The sequence below is a fragment of the Daktulosphaira vitifoliae genome, unplaced genomic scaffold, assembly GCF_025091365.1.
Source record: "Daktulosphaira vitifoliae isolate Bord-2020 unplaced genomic scaffold, ASM2509136v1 Scaffold_2, whole genome shotgun sequence".
In the NCBI taxonomy this organism is placed as follows: Eukaryota; Metazoa; Arthropoda; class Insecta; order Hemiptera; family Phylloxeridae; genus Daktulosphaira; species Daktulosphaira vitifoliae.
The window spans coordinates 19,441,356-19,457,449 of NW_026099573.1; the positions used below are offsets into that span (position 1 = coordinate 19,441,356).

Sequence of the window (16,094 nt, forward strand, 5' to 3'; positions counted from 1 at the left end):
TTCACAAAAAATTTACTTTTTCAACTTAAATTTTGAAACTGTTCCGGAAAGTCTGACACTTTTATTTATATCTTAAATTAAAGTTAATGTAATCTACTTTATTATGTGAAAAAAAATTTCGGACTTTATTTTATCTTCACGGTGAAAATGGCTACAAAATGCTATTATTATGTGGAAATTCTCGATTTTATTTTTTACATTTTTAACTTTTTAATGCTATGACATATTTAAAAGTGTATGGATCAACATTATTTTTTTATAAGAAATAATATTTTTTAATAATCCCTTTTTCATTCGACATACTTTATCTTAATTAGGATATTAATAATGAACTAGCATATCATGTAGCTTTTGGAATAATCCACCAATTTTTTAAAATTAAACACTATCTAAAGATTTGCATCGAAGCGTTTTTTTTTTATAGTGATTTTAATCACTGTCAGATATCATTATACTTGATCCAATTATGTCACGTCACCACTGTGCCGCGACCCCCCTGTGCTAGGTTTGTTTTTTAACACTTCTACTTTACTGAAACAGTTTTGTTCTTGAAACGTTTTCTTATACATAAGAAAACTTTTTACTCCTCTTTAAAAAAAAATTGTATTTTCATCATGTAAATATTATTGCCTGGGAATCAATCTCTTTATCTTTCCCTAATCATGTTCCAGCTCTAAATGGTATTAAAAGTTTATAATTTGTTATTTAGAAACATTTGAGAAAAGAAGCATAATAGCTGACTAAAATTTTATTAAAAATAGACGAATTCCATACAAAAATAAAAAATTCAGATATTTATGAGTTTATAAATATTTTTATTTTTATTAATGTATGTACAATAAAAACTTTTTATAATACAAAAATAAATTAAAACAAAATATGTTCTTATTAATAAATATATATAACAAAGATCACAGACTTATCATTATTATTTAAGACATGTACAATCCAAAAAAAATCACATGGGTTAAAATACTAAAATTATTGGATGTCTAAGATTTAATTCAAAATTTATTTATGATTTATTAATAGACTAATTAATTCAATAGATGAACTCTTGTTAATGAATCTGGATTTTAAAATAGTCAAATAAAAATTCATTCAACATCATTTTAATTTTGAAAAATATATTTATGACTAATAATTTATTAAATTGAACATAAATAAACAAAAACATTATTTTGTTGAAAGTTAGTTACACCATATAGCTACTGTAAAATTAAATAATATAATCAAAATATTCAAAATCAGTTTAGTACTTTATTAGATAGGAAACCTAGTAAATTTAGATAAATAATGTGCTACTTCAATGAGTTAAAAAAATAAATTAAAATATCTTAACAAAACTGATTAACAATAACTAATCTCCATAGATTAGTATAAAATGATCTTTTCAATAGTACATTTTAAAGATAAAGATAAATATAAATTTTAATTTAAATATAAAAACTTAATGCTCAAGACAAAATATTACTTAAAAAATTAAAATTATAGTCATAAGATAAGAAAGCTAGAATAATTTAAAATCTTATACAAATTTTAAATTTTTGTTGAGTTATTGAAAAAATATTGATGTTTAGAAAGATTTTTTACTGAATTATAAAATAATATTTTGATTTATTAGTCATTTTTAAATAAATAATTTTTGAAATTGTACTAACAGGAAAAAAATGATAAAGAAATATGTAAAAAATTTTTATTTATTTTAATCTAAAATAATGTAAGGTACTTTACTAGGTTTATTATTAATAAGACTATTGTTTGTACTACCATGTGATTGGCTTGACTTTATTGTTGATACAGTTATAGGGGTATTTAAAATTGTTGTGGGATTTATATTGGTATTTTCTATGGGTTTTACTGTACAAGTTTGAGCAGCAGCTTGTTTAGATAACATGTCTAAAGATATTTGTGAAGATGATGTGTGATTAATTAAAGAAATTTCACGAGATATTTGTTTGTCACTTAAATCCATTTGACTAATTGTCATGGATTTTATAGTACTCTTATCATTAACTCTAGTAATAGTTGTATTAGATAGAAAATCTTGCTGCACATTAAGTACTTGTTCTACAGTATCAGGAACAAACTCTTTAATTTTTAACTTTATTTTAGGACCTTAAAAATATAGAATAATGATTAAAATATTTATAAAATTATTAGAATAAAAAAATAATAATATACTTATTAAATTACTGAAACATACGTTTTTTAATATAGCTAGGATTACGAAACTTTGGATGTTTTAACCAACCAACAACATTTACATTGTTATGTTTTCTAATCCATACTCGATTTTCAAGATTATTACTCTCAATCTCATCCTCATTAGGTTTCAAACAGAATAATGGCCACAACTTATTTCCATAAAATGGTGTAAAATAGTCAGCACAAACTTGTCGAACAATTTCTTCAGTTAATACATTCATATGACTTTTTACTAAAACTTTTTTACACTCCTAAAAAACGGTAAAGGTAATATAATTTTACAAATTATTTTGAACTTTGATAAATTAAATTTAAATAAGATAAAAAATATTACAATACTACAGGGATTATCAAACAAAATAATTGTTATTTATCATACCCTTAATAAATAAAATAATCTATATGATACTTCTGCTTGCACAATTTCCATGCTTGCCGGTGTTAATTTTAGGATTGATTCATTATCCGTTATATTTTTTTGGTTAAGTTCATCAACAACCATTTTAATAGTTCTATCAGAAATAACTAAATGACTTTTTCGACCTTTTAATGGAATAGGTACAATTTTTGAAGTAGCTAGTACTTCAGTTTCATTATGATTTTTATTATTTGTTGAACGTAGTAAAGCAACACGATTAGAGTTGGATTGTGATACAGGAGGTGGAGTTTGTCGTGAGGAATTTTGCCTAGGAGAAGGTAAAGTTTTTAACACCTATAAATAAACAATTCTACTATTATTTATACCACAAACAACTATTAAGTAATATAATATTTTTAATAAATATATATATTACTTGTGGTTGAATATTAACTGGTTTTAATATAAGCCTGTAATCTAGACCTCGTCTTGGAGATACCATAGTTGCTCGATAATTAGGTGGTAAAATAAGTGATCTAATTTGATGTTGTTGTTGACCAACTCTTACATTACTGTCAGTAGAAGGATGTTGATTACCACGTGAAAGTATTGTTCCTGACTTTTGTGTAATAGGAATTTGTACATAGTTGGTACCAAATTTTTGAATGTTTGTAACAGGCACATTACCCATTCGAGGTTTTCCATCAGTTGATGTTAAAACCTAAAAATATAACACAGGTTGAAAAAAAAATTTATTATCCCACTAAAATACAATTTAAATGTTACAGAGTTGCTTAAAAATGAGAATTAATACAGAGAAAAAATTGTGGTACTTAATACTCAGAGAAATGATTCAATAAAAACAATTTACAATTTTAAATAAATAAATACATACTATTTATTAAACAATTAAAAAATATATTGTCTGTCAAAAACACTTACTGGATTTAAATTCTCAATAAATTTTTTAAAAATAACTAAACCAAAAAAAATGCATTACTATATTCTTTTATATAGATCTTTAAGAAACTTGATGTATGTTGACATACAACATATCAACATCGAGTATATTTGCCTCCTTGCTATTATAAATAACTATATATTTAAACTAATAGAATATAAGAACATTCTTAAACACTATATCTTGATGAACAAGGAATCTGCTGCTGTGAGTATATGTTTTTGAATTCATTTCATATGACCTAGATTTCTCTAAACTTATTAATAGTGTCACAAGCTACGAATTCACTAGGAGCCTTTTTTCAACCTATTATCACCTGAAGATTAAGAATGTTCAAAATGAAAAATCCTCCATTTCAATAGTAATTTTTATAAACAGAACATACTATTGTTTAAGAAGCCATATTATAGTCAAAAAAAGTGACTGAGCTACCAAAATTTATAATTGGAATGGTATAGATTATATAAATAATAGGAAAATTGCAACCAACTTAAAATTTAAAAAAATGAGATACATCTTTAGAATTTAAACTAAATTATTAAAGGTTTCATGGGATATTATTAAATGGTATATTTTTTATTATTATAAAATCTAAAATTAAAAGAAAATTGTATTGATTTTCATATTAAAAAAATGATGTCAATCATGTTCTAATATTACACTTAATATGTATTTAATTTTTTATAATTTAGAACTAATTTAATCGAAAGAAGATTAAAATTAGTACTTTTATCTTAGGCAGTGATAAAAATAAAATAAATTTATAATATTTTAGGGGATTATATTTTTATGTAAAAAAAAAAATTATAGCATTAGAAAAAACTATTGTTCATTTATATGAAACTATATTTCTTAAATAGCTCAATTGCTATAGTAAAATTTAGTAAAAATAGATCAAGTTATTCTATGTATTCAAATAAAACATAGAATAAAACTCACTTGTGAAGGTACATTAATAGAATTAAGAACTAATCTACAATCTGTGTTTCTTTGTGGTGACATAGCTGTGCGATAGTTAGATGGTAGTATTACAGAACGAATTGTTTGATTCTGAGATCTTTGATGCTGGCCAGCACGAACATCAGTACTTGGCCTTGAAACATTTGTTGATAACATTGTACCAGACTTTTGTATCAATGGTATTTGCATATAGTTATTACCAATTTTTGATAAATTAGAAACGGGCACATTTTTTGTTCGTGACCAATCACTAGATGCCAATATAAAACTAGTTCCTGATTTTTGTTGTTCATTTACTAAAAAAAAAAATTTATCATAAATATTATTATTTATTATCATACCTATTGAGTACATTATTCAACTTACTTGATCTAAAAGAAATTCTTGGTGATTCACTTCCTTTTACTTGATTATAATAAGCTGCACTTAATCTAGGCAATGACATTCCTGATTTTTGAAAAGTTGGAGGTGTATTACTACTGACACCTATAGTTTTGGTTAGTAGTTCACCAACTAGAGCTACCAAATAAAATATTTCATTATGTGTCAACATATTTCATATGTTTAAGATTAGTGAAGTATAAAAATTATAAGAATATACTATGTATAAAAAAATTAATCAGTAACACATTCTATGTTTATTTACCATTGTTATCCGTTACTGCATTATTTGTTTTGGAAGATTGAGATGAATTAGTTGTATTTGGACTAATTTTCTGAGCACTTGAAGTTAATATAAACTGCGGTCCTGAATGCTGCTCACCGGTAACTGTTGGAGTTACAATACTGCTCATTCTAACAATATGAGCACCCGATGGCAACATATAAGTTATATTGGATGGTTGAGAGTTGGAAGATAAGATATGTCGAACATTGGAAGTACTTTGAACATTTACAAATTGTGGATGTGTTGTTCGTATACCAGATTGAGTAATATATGAATGAGTGGTTGAAGCAGGTGAACTAGCAATAATAGTATAATTGGTAACTGGTCGAAAATTACTAGATGTCAAAACATAATTAGAAGTTGCTGGGGAAGTATTAGTAGGCGATACTTGACTAATAACAGGTGACTGTGGAACAACAAAAGTATGTGGTCGAGGTTTTTGATCCATAATAATTGGCTTTTCCAAACCATTTAAAAACAAATCGAAGACATCGGACTTTAACTTATTAAATAAATTATCAACTAGTAATTATATGATTGTATGAAGCATTTTTCAGCTACTAATTGAACACTTAATTCGTAAAATATTTAACTGATAAAATTATTTAAATTTTTTTACAATAACATTTGTTTTAAAAGCAATTCTTTCTTAAAATATGTCAAATAAAAATTTTACTCTCGATCTAAGTTGCATTTTATATTGCACATGGTGATAACATTTCGAACGGCTAAATTGAAATATTGATAAGTAAGCAGCTTATCAATTAATGGAATTTAAGGTTTCAAAATTAATGTCATCTACAAAGACTTCTATATAAGTTTGATTCATATGAGTCCAACCATAGTAAAATTAATTTTACTATGAGTCTAACATGCTTAATACTTAGGATAAAAATCTGTACTTCATTAAATCAGTAATATAACACTTAAAACCAAACATATAATAACAGATTTTTAATTTCACTATTCTGTTATACAATCTGAGGGTGATTAGAAAACTATGAACGTATTTTTTTTTAATCTCGCGTACTTTTTATAAGCATAAACATGGTAATATAAAAAAAATCTAATCAAAATTATAAAAATTTCTTGAAATCATGAGCATTTTCTAAAATATCATTTCAAAATAACTTGTATTTGAAGCTCATATTTTAATATTAATTATCAATTCTGATACTCAATAATTGAGGATTGTTAATTATTAATTTTTGTAAACAATTAATAATATAAAAATAAACATATTATTTAATATGGTTATATTTTCAATAATCTAATTTAATGAGTAATACAATTAAAATTTGTATACATATTTATAAATAGTTAAACATTATTTTTATTTATATCTGTAGTTGATTGGTGTTTAAAACTAAACCAATTTATATATATATATATATATTCTAAAACTGTGTTTCAAAAAACTAATATTACAATAATATCAATGAATTACTGTTAATTCTCAAAAAATAAAAACAATATTAGGTTCTTCATACATAAATCTTTTTAAATAACCAAATTTCATTACAAATTATTATCATTTTTCATATTATCTTCTGTTACAAAATATAATTCTAATGTATTTTCACAAAAAAATATTTATTTTTTTCATGTAAATATGATAAAGCTTTCGTTGTTTGTTATACTATTTAAGACATTTACAGATTTATCAATGTTCCTCCTCGTCAACTTGTAAATACAAGCTAGATAAACGTGTGGATACAAATCTAAAACTATTGATACGGAACGAAATAATGAAACGAATTCAAAACGTCATCACAACTGAAACACATGGATATATTTACTAATATTCTAAATAATGTTTTCATATATCATATACTAAATTGTTTTTCTTAATAATTATTTATAAAATAAATAAAAAGCCCAATTTATTAGTTAAAATAAAAAATATTGGAACTAGCCTACATTGATCAAATATATGAAAATAAATACTTTCCTCCAAAGTTATATTTTAAAGAAAACGAGAAAAAACATAATATATTTTTAATATTAAATTAAAATATAAACTATCAACTAAAAAACTGTATGTAAATCATAATATATTATGTAAATATATAATAATCAAAATCTTAATTGAATATTTAATATGAGATAATAGCATTGTAGATTTTTATAGTAAAAAAATATATTATCAGAAACATGTTTTAAGAAATAAAAAAACAATTATTTATTTTCATTGTCATAACAAAATTAAAATGATTGTACAATTAAAAATAAAATTTATATTATTACACATTTCCTTAATGCATATTTAAATAATTTGTTTTTACACAATTACAAAATTATATATAGTAACATACAAAATAATAAATAGAAACTCTGAGGTTTTTCTAATTGAAAATAATTCTACTGTAATGCTTTATTTTTGTCATAATATAATTTAAAATTCACTAAAGTACCAGGATATACATTGCAAAGTCATTAATATAAATAAATATTATAATATTATCAATTAAAATTTATTATTTTAGAAAATATTTATATGCTAAATGAAAATTCAATATTGATAACTTTCTCTGTAAAAATCTTTATTATGATTAGTATTATATTTACTATTTGAAATAGTAAATATAAATAAAGTATTTTATGTTATTTAATAAATCACATTCCTTACAACTAATTATTAATTATTATATGTAATATTAGAACAATAAATGATTACCAATAATCTATGGTGTTATTTATTTTCACTATGAAAATAAATAATAAACAGTTAAGTGTATAATATTACTGCATTTTCATTTCAACATAATTTAATAATAACATTATGATTTTAACATATAAATAACACTATTTAATTAATAAGAGGAGAGAGTAATGAAATGATATATTTAAAAGTAAATTAGTTTATTAGAGAAACTTATGTTTTGTTAATATAAGAAATTATACTAGCTATTATTATTTTAGAATTTATATTGACAGAAAATTATAAGTTAAATAATCTTCACAGTTATGAAGCTTTTAATATGGGGTATTAAAGTTTAAAACTAAGCAATAAAAAAAACCAAAATAAAATTTTGTTAAAATTAAAAAAGGAAAATAAACAATTATTTATTTAAAAACAATTAACATGAGAATAATTAAAATATTTAGGAAACTATTTAAAATTAGATTTTGTTTATTAGCTTGTTTATATAGTTAGTAATATCAGCTAAGAAAATTTACTATAAGTCAAATAATTTCACATCCTAGTTCAATAAGATATTTCTATTATGGATCAAAAATACAAGATGAGAATTTATAATAAAATAATAAACCATAATGTCACATATAAAATTAATACAAACTAAAAAATAACCTTGGATTTTCAATGCAATATAACACAATTTCATTATATCAGTAATTAAAATCAAATTCAAAAAATGTTTATATACAAAAAAAAATAATAATATTGAACAAATAAAACCACAATTGAAAATTATTGGAGAAGTACAAGAAGTTAACCATAATTTTTTAACAAGTTTCTTGATAATTAAAGTTAAAGCATTATAAAATAGTCATCATTATTTTTTCATTAAAACACAAAGAACAGTTAATCATTTATATTTTCATTTTTTTCTTAAATAGTGAAAAAATCAATTATATACTTAAACTATTTTTTCGATGTATCACCCAAAAAACTTAATCTCTGTACAAGATTATTAACTTTAGCTGGAGTGATGGATTGGTCAAATGATAAGTTATTCAAATGTTGTTCAATAATTTTTTTATCTAATCCAATGACCGGTCTTTCTACTAATGTTTCTGAACTAACAGAAATAACACGACTTAGAAATACACTCCATTGTTTCAATACTGTTGGTTCAGTTATTGGACGTACTTCTTCAGCTCTTTCAATCATATTTGCTATTACCGATATTCCAAACTATGATATAATTAAACAAATTAATTTATAGTAAATATAATTTGCTAAAAAAACAAAAATAATTAAAATTATGATACTTACAACATTTTTTAACACAAATGCAATATTTTTCATAAGACACTCAGTTACTTTGTTCATTTCATCGAGACATAAACAAAATATCCATTGCCTAATGTAAGGTAAAAAGAGCAATAAAAGTTGCTCTTCACTATCTTTCAACATAATTGCACAAATGGAAGGTCCAAAAAATATGTTCCATAAAAATGAAGGGTTTTTAAGGTGAGGTAGTATTCGATGTATCAATTGCTAAAAATAAAAATTTTTGAATACTCATATTTTGTAATACTATATTATTATAATACAAAAAATGTATTATGTTCACTAACTTTTCCTTTGCGTATTGTAACATATGCAACTAAATTATGTAAATGTTTAATCAAAATATCAGTTAGTTCATCAATGTACTGTTGAACAGTAGGCATTGCCTGCATTTTATTTCTTATTGCATAATAGGTTTGTTCTATTTTCAATAAAGGTATATACATCTATAAAAATAAATAATCAAGGTATTGTTAAAATTAATTATCTAGAAACGAAAAAGGTTTACTTAATATTATAATATTATAAATCTACAACATACATGTTCAATTTCTAAAAGTATTTGTTTTGATTTCTTCTGTATAACAATATTACGTTTATTACTGGATGATGGACATGAAGATGGAGTAAAATTATTAAATTCTATATCAATTATTTTCCTGGGAGCACTAACACTTCCAACCTCAAGAAAAAAAAAATATTGTAATTATCCTGAAATAACAATAATAACTTTTGGCTAATACTTACTTGCACTTTTCCTAGAGAATTTTCAAAATGCAAAGGAGTATACACATTGTTAATTTTAGATTGAACATCTGACTGTTGGGAATTACTACTTGATTTAATACCACTCGAACAATGATGGCGCTTTTGGTACATCTATCACAAAATAAATTATTAAAACATACTTTAATTGAATTTAATTTATAATAATATAAATAAACTATAATATGAGCTATAATTTTAATGAAGTATATTTGATAAAATAAATAAATGCAATAATAAATAACAATACAGAATATTAAGTACTAATTTTAAATACAATAACTTATTTTCAACTGATAATAATTATTATGCTACAGATTTAAAAACAATAATTGTATAATTTATATTGAAGTTATGAAAATTTCAAGGAACTGAGTAACCAAAATTTTTTATGATGAATTTTTAAACAATCTAAAATGTGGTTTAAATTCATTTAAAAATTTATATTTGAATATAAATATATTTATTTTTCATTAAAAGCCAAATTTTGAAAATGGTATATAATGAATATGGATTTTTTTTCATACAATCACAAAAAAGTTCATGTAGTATAATTATTAACACATGTACTAAAGATCAGTAAATGCAAATATATGAATAAAGAAAAATCATCCAAGGAATGTTCTTTTTAGGGCATTTAAAATAACCATTTATTAACAAATATTTTAAACCAGTCTCTTACAATTCATCAGTAACGCCTACACTATGGTTTCTATCATAAATTATTATACAGCATAACAGGGATTTCACTAGAGATCTCTAATATAAAAAATATTTTGTCCTCAAGACTTCCTCATATTACCCTAAATGGTGAACATTATTTTTAGATATTTTAAATTAAATCATATTCATTAGTTTTTTTATATTTTTGTGTTCTTCATTTCTAGACAGACTTAATTATGCCGAATAGAGTGAAAAAACATAATATTTATTCAGATATAATAGTCATATTTTTGGTGAACAGTTTTAAATATTATATTAGTTTTTATTCATGAACAGCCTAAAATGTGCTAAATAGAGTAAACCTTAATTTTATTTATTCACTTTTATTTTTTTATTTTATGATTTTAAATTTATCATGCCCTCTACTACTGTGGACAGCTTTAAATGTGCCAATTATAGTGAGGAAGTGTAATATTACAATTAATTATTAATACAGCAGTAATACTCTATGCCCACATACCAGCCTGTTTGGTAACTTATAAGGACATATAGGATCTTATGAAGTGTACTGTAATAACATTTAATATAAATTAACAAGAATAAGTGTATCTGCATCAGCCAAGACTTTACACTGAAAAACAATGGGCCACCACAGTCTTATTGATTATATTTGAATATAGATAGACATATTCTTACAATTTTAGAATGAATTTTAAGAATATCGTTATCAACTATAGGGAATTTGTCTAAAAAAATTATTAGTAAAAACCTAGTATAATATAAAAAGTTTATAAATAAACCATAATAGATGCAAGTTTCATTGTAAATAATCTTTAAATTGTGTATTTTATGAACGTCATATATTACTGAGATAATAAAAGCATGTATTATAAACACATATACCATATCAATCTAATTAATATAAATAAATGTGAAATTAAAAAATAATGATAATTGCCATATAACTGAAAAGTTAGTACAAGATCAACTCAAATAACTACAAAAGAAAATAAAGATAAGTATGAATATTTATTTGCATGTTTTACTTTTAAAGACTACACTAATAAACAAGAATAGAAAGAGGTAAGATAAGGATAACTTTATTGAGTCATTTAAATTATTAAGGCTAAACTTTACTATACATATTAAACTCCAAGATTCCCATATATAATGCACCCCATTAATCAGCCCAATCCCTTCTTTCATTAGAATATTATAATTTTGTTTATTACAGTCATCTTAAACAATTAAACTAATTATTTACTATATCACATAAAAAAAAAAAAAAAAAGTACTAACTGTAAAATAATAGTCATCTTCTAAAGGATTACTATTGTTAAATTGGATTGTTTGAATTCCAGCCAACCAATGTTTTTCCCTAAGAGTCATAAAACCTGCATCTTCATCATGCTGTTCTTCAAATATATTATAGTCATTCTACATAAATTATAAATTTTTATTATTTTAAAATTTTACAGGATTATAAAAAAATTTTTTGGAAATTAAAATTTTACTTACAATTCTACGTTGTTGAAAATGTTGCTGTTCCATCCCATTATGATTCCTATTACAATTTACTAAATTGGGAGGAATAATTTTTGGAAACACTAAAATAAATAAAGTATAAAGAATTATGTATTAGAAAAAATAAGCTAAAATAGGTTTTATAAAAATAATTAATCTTACATGGGTTTTTAGTTGGAATAATATTATTATATTTTTGATCTGTCTTATAGAACTGAGGAATAGGCATAAACATATGACGATTATTAATTTCAGGAGGTGGTTGTTGATATATCGATGGATTAACTTTGACTGATTGAATCTACACAATGTTAAGTAAAAAAATTAGTACTGCTTATTAATTATCATAATCAAATAAAGTTAACATTCTAGTTAACATTTATTTTGTATATTTTAGATCTCAATAGCTACCAGAGAATTTTAAGAAAATTATTTTCTTGCAAATTAAAATAAAATTGTATCTAAATTTTCTTTTGTCAGTTTTTTGCAGTTAAAAATTAACACAGATGTATGATACGTTAAATTGTTTGCAAGACAGATAATTAGACTAATTAACTAAGTTCATAACATTTATGTAATAAGATTTTATTTTTAGATAGTTAATCTCGATATAAAAATGTATTATTTCTTACGCATAAGGAACAAATATATTCACAAGCAATTTAATCATTTTATGATTTTTTTAAAGAAACATATAAACATCATAATCTAATATACACAATGAGTAAAGACTTAATCAAATTAATTAAAATATTATTTTTATATATAAAAAGTTCTCTCTAAATTTATTTATTTTAATATATATATCTGATAAACAATCATAATAACTACAAAAAAATATGAAAACCATATACCAATTGCCTTTCCAGATCTGCTACACTTATAGCAGAAGACATAATTTTTGATGGTGGTTTAATAATATCGTCATCCATGTGACCATTTGTCTCATGAAACCCAGGTGGTGGATTAAACACATTCTGATAACAACAAAACACCATTAGTATTTTTAAATGATTATTTTAATATATATGTTAAAAATAATTAATAATTAAAATTAAACTACTAATAATTTGAACATCATATAACTCAAAAAATTATGCCTCTATTTTTGTAGTGGTTCGAAAACTAATTCTTTTTTTTTTGTAGCAAACTACTTTTAACTAAAAATTAAATAAAACTATACTATTACTAACTAGTTATAAAGTTGACAATTTTTAAAGATGCTAATTCAATGCTACTAAAAATGTAGTATATTAATAGTTATTCCACTACAAGTAGCATACTACTCCCAACCACTGTACTTATGGTATCACACTACTGGTTGAGAGTTTACATTCATTTGCTTTTCTTTTAAATTCTATATAATTTAGTCAATTTTTCAGTGGAAACCTGCGTTTTATTTAAAAAAATATGGAATGTCAAGCCCCTAAGCTTTATACATTTACTATAATTGTTGGGATCCAATTTTAACAGAATCACTGCATCACTGAAAGGTTGTTAATCAGAGTATATGCTACTATTATAAAAATAAAAGACAGATATTTTGAAAATATAAAAAAAAATTTCTTATGTTCGTAAGAGTTGACAGAATGATTACTTTGTTTATAAATAATGCTAACAAGTAAATAAAATTAATTGACATATTTAGTTTATAGAGTAATAACTTCTTTTTTTTATAAATATATTTTATAAAAACTAAGGAAAACGTAAACTATTGACCGGTACTGTATAAAAACATATTTTACAGGTTAAGATAAGAAGAAATTGAATAGTCCAAATATTAAGTGTTGAATAGTATTTCCTACAACACACATAATTTAAAAGAACTCAACTAAAATCATTAATTGATATATAACAGTTTTACAGTTTAATATACACAAACTATTCATCAAATAAACTACTATGGATGGAAAAAAATATGTAAATGTGATAATTATATTTTGTTTACTAAGTTGAAGTTTACATTAATTAATAAAACAGTTAAAAAGTTAATAAATATTGATAGCCTCAAAAATATAAGCACCAAAACTACATTTCACAAGAATGACAAAATATTTTAATTTAATAATTTATTATTACTAATTTGAAGATTCTATAAAGCTTTGTGTTAGATGGATTTCATCTCAGTATATACAAAAAAAACAATTAAAATGTTTACTTTAATTTTTTTTAATTAAAAATATTGACAATGAAAAGAAATACTCAAAACAAGAATATAAAATTTCCCAACACCAACAAAAACGCACACTATATAAATAAAATATTTTAATTAAAATACTCTCAATACATATATTACCCGTGCATTAGAGTTATAACCCTGGATTGGAGTAGGTCTTCTAATTGGACCACAGTTATTGTTAGGTACATGAATATCCAAGTTTTGATGAACTAAATTCAAATGATTTTGAAACTGTAAATGGGGCTATTCATAAAAAAAGTAAAAATCATTAATTAAAACTAAATAAAATACAAAAAATAGTCAGATTGTAAAATTTTTTTATTCTAAAAAATACTTTATGTTATGTTTATAATCCAGCTATGGAACAAATAAAATTAAGATTTTTTAATGTATTTATATTAAACTTACTGAATTTTCATAATAATGGCTAAATATACTAAGCTGTCTTAATTCATTTTCTAAATCTGGTAAAGTTTTTAAAGGTTCACTAAAAATACTATCTGAAGTGATTGTATCTGTATAATCACCATTCATTTCCTGTAAAAATATTACATATTTAAGAATTATTTTACAGAGATAGATCTTTCCATCCGCCTTTCATAGATATAATTTTCATAGAAAGTCAATATAAAATTTATTTTGTAAAATTTTTATTTAAATCAAGATTTAATGATAAAATAACAGTATAAATATAATTATTAAGGTATATAAAAGCAATTATTATAATAAAAGTACTAACTGAACCATCAGGCCATCGCTTTTTAGTTTCTTCATCAATTTTTGCATATTGTTCATGATCAGCCTCCCAATCATCTATAAATATAATACTATTATCAATTTTATTCTTTAAGAACTTATTTTTTAAAAACTAATAAACAAATTTATAATTTATGTTTACCAGACATATCATTCCCAAATGTCTCATCATTAAGAGCATCATATTTATCTTCATCACATATTTCTTCTTCAAAATCATCCTCAAATTTCATCTGAAAAATAATATAAATAAATATTTAGTTGTGTTATTTAAGTTTTCAGAATCTACTTAAATAATTTGATTAAACAGTATAAAGAATTTATTATGTAATTTTGTTTTAATATTAATGCTAAAAATAAAAAAATAAAAAAAAATACAAACATTACATTGAATTATCTTTTACTGGAACATGTAACAACAAGTTTACAATTACACTAAAATGTCAAGTTCAAATAATAAATTGTTATAAATTAATCTAATTAATATTAATGAATAACACAATTAAAAACTATAATAGAAATTCAATTAAATATAAAGTTATATATATATATATATAAAAACAATAGTAATTTTTTTGTTTTATTAGAATTTAGCATTGTAAGATTTAGATTAGGTTTTAATAAGAAAATTTGTATTTATATCTATATGGTTATATGGGCTATCTGAGTTTTACTAAATAATGCCTTTTGAACAGAAAATAAGATTTAATTAAAAAAAAAACAGAGTTGGTATTTTTAAAATACCTAAGGTTACAAATTTGCAATATTTTTTTTATTATATTTAACAATTGCAAAAAATGCAGTATCTAAAAGTTGGATTAAATTTAATTTTATAAAAAAAAAAAATGTATACCTGTTGATCAATTATATAATCATCCCCGTCCATATTGAACGGATGTACTAAAATTTGATTACACGGTATATTTCAAAAAAGAGTCAAGTATAATGTTTGAACTCATGTCATATTATTTCATTAACGAATTATGAAAAACATTTAATACACTCTCACACTTGTATTAATGATAAAATTTGATAATAAAAAATTATAATCACGGTTATATTATAACAACCCTG

General features: G+C 22.7%; 2 protein-coding genes across 5 annotated transcripts; both read right to left on the reverse strand.

Annotated features, from left to right (window-relative positions):
* Positions 1 to 1,482: 1,482 nt before the first annotated feature.
* Positions 1,483 to 5,861, reverse strand: LOC126899395 (uncharacterized). The gene is made up of 7 exons (XM_050674284.1): positions 5,134 to 5,861; positions 4,854 to 5,006; positions 4,467 to 4,783; positions 3,003 to 3,287; positions 2,588 to 2,920; positions 2,207 to 2,459; positions 1,483 to 2,118 (listed from the first exon to the last, which is right to left on the reverse strand). The coding sequence occupies exons 1-7, from the start codon at positions 5,600 to 5,602 to the stop codon at positions 1,706 to 1,708; spliced, it is 2,223 nt and encodes a 740-aa protein (XP_050530241.1). The 5' UTR covers positions 5,603 to 5,861; the 3' UTR covers positions 1,483 to 1,705.
* A 2,484-nt stretch (positions 5,862 to 8,345) lies between these two features.
* LOC126899400 (protein PAT1 homolog 1) lies at positions 8,346 to 16,039 on the reverse strand. 4 transcript variants are annotated; one of them, XM_050674333.1, is made up of 15 exons: positions 15,874 to 15,989; positions 15,408 to 15,455; positions 15,163 to 15,253; positions 15,004 to 15,077; positions 14,673 to 14,801; positions 14,382 to 14,507; positions 12,940 to 13,062; positions 12,248 to 12,386; positions 12,080 to 12,168; positions 11,861 to 11,998; positions 9,881 to 10,012; positions 9,675 to 9,815; positions 9,421 to 9,579; positions 9,116 to 9,340; positions 8,346 to 9,034 (listed from the first exon to the last, which is right to left on the reverse strand). In XM_050674333.1, exons 3-15 carry the CDS (start codon positions 15,251 to 15,253, stop codon positions 8,762 to 8,764), a joined length of 1,839 nt encoding a protein of 612 aa, XP_050530290.1. In that variant the 5' UTR covers positions 15,408 to 15,455; positions 15,874 to 15,989; the 3' UTR covers positions 8,346 to 8,761. The 4 variants fall into 4 exon arrangements, with proteins under 4 accessions (XP_050530290.1, XP_050530291.1, XP_050530288.1 ...); XM_050674334.1 differs by having other exon boundaries at positions 15,403 to 15,455; XM_050674331.1 differs by lacking the exon at positions 15,408 to 15,455 and having other exon boundaries at positions 15,874 to 16,039.
* Positions 16,040 to 16,094: the final 55 nt, after the last annotated feature.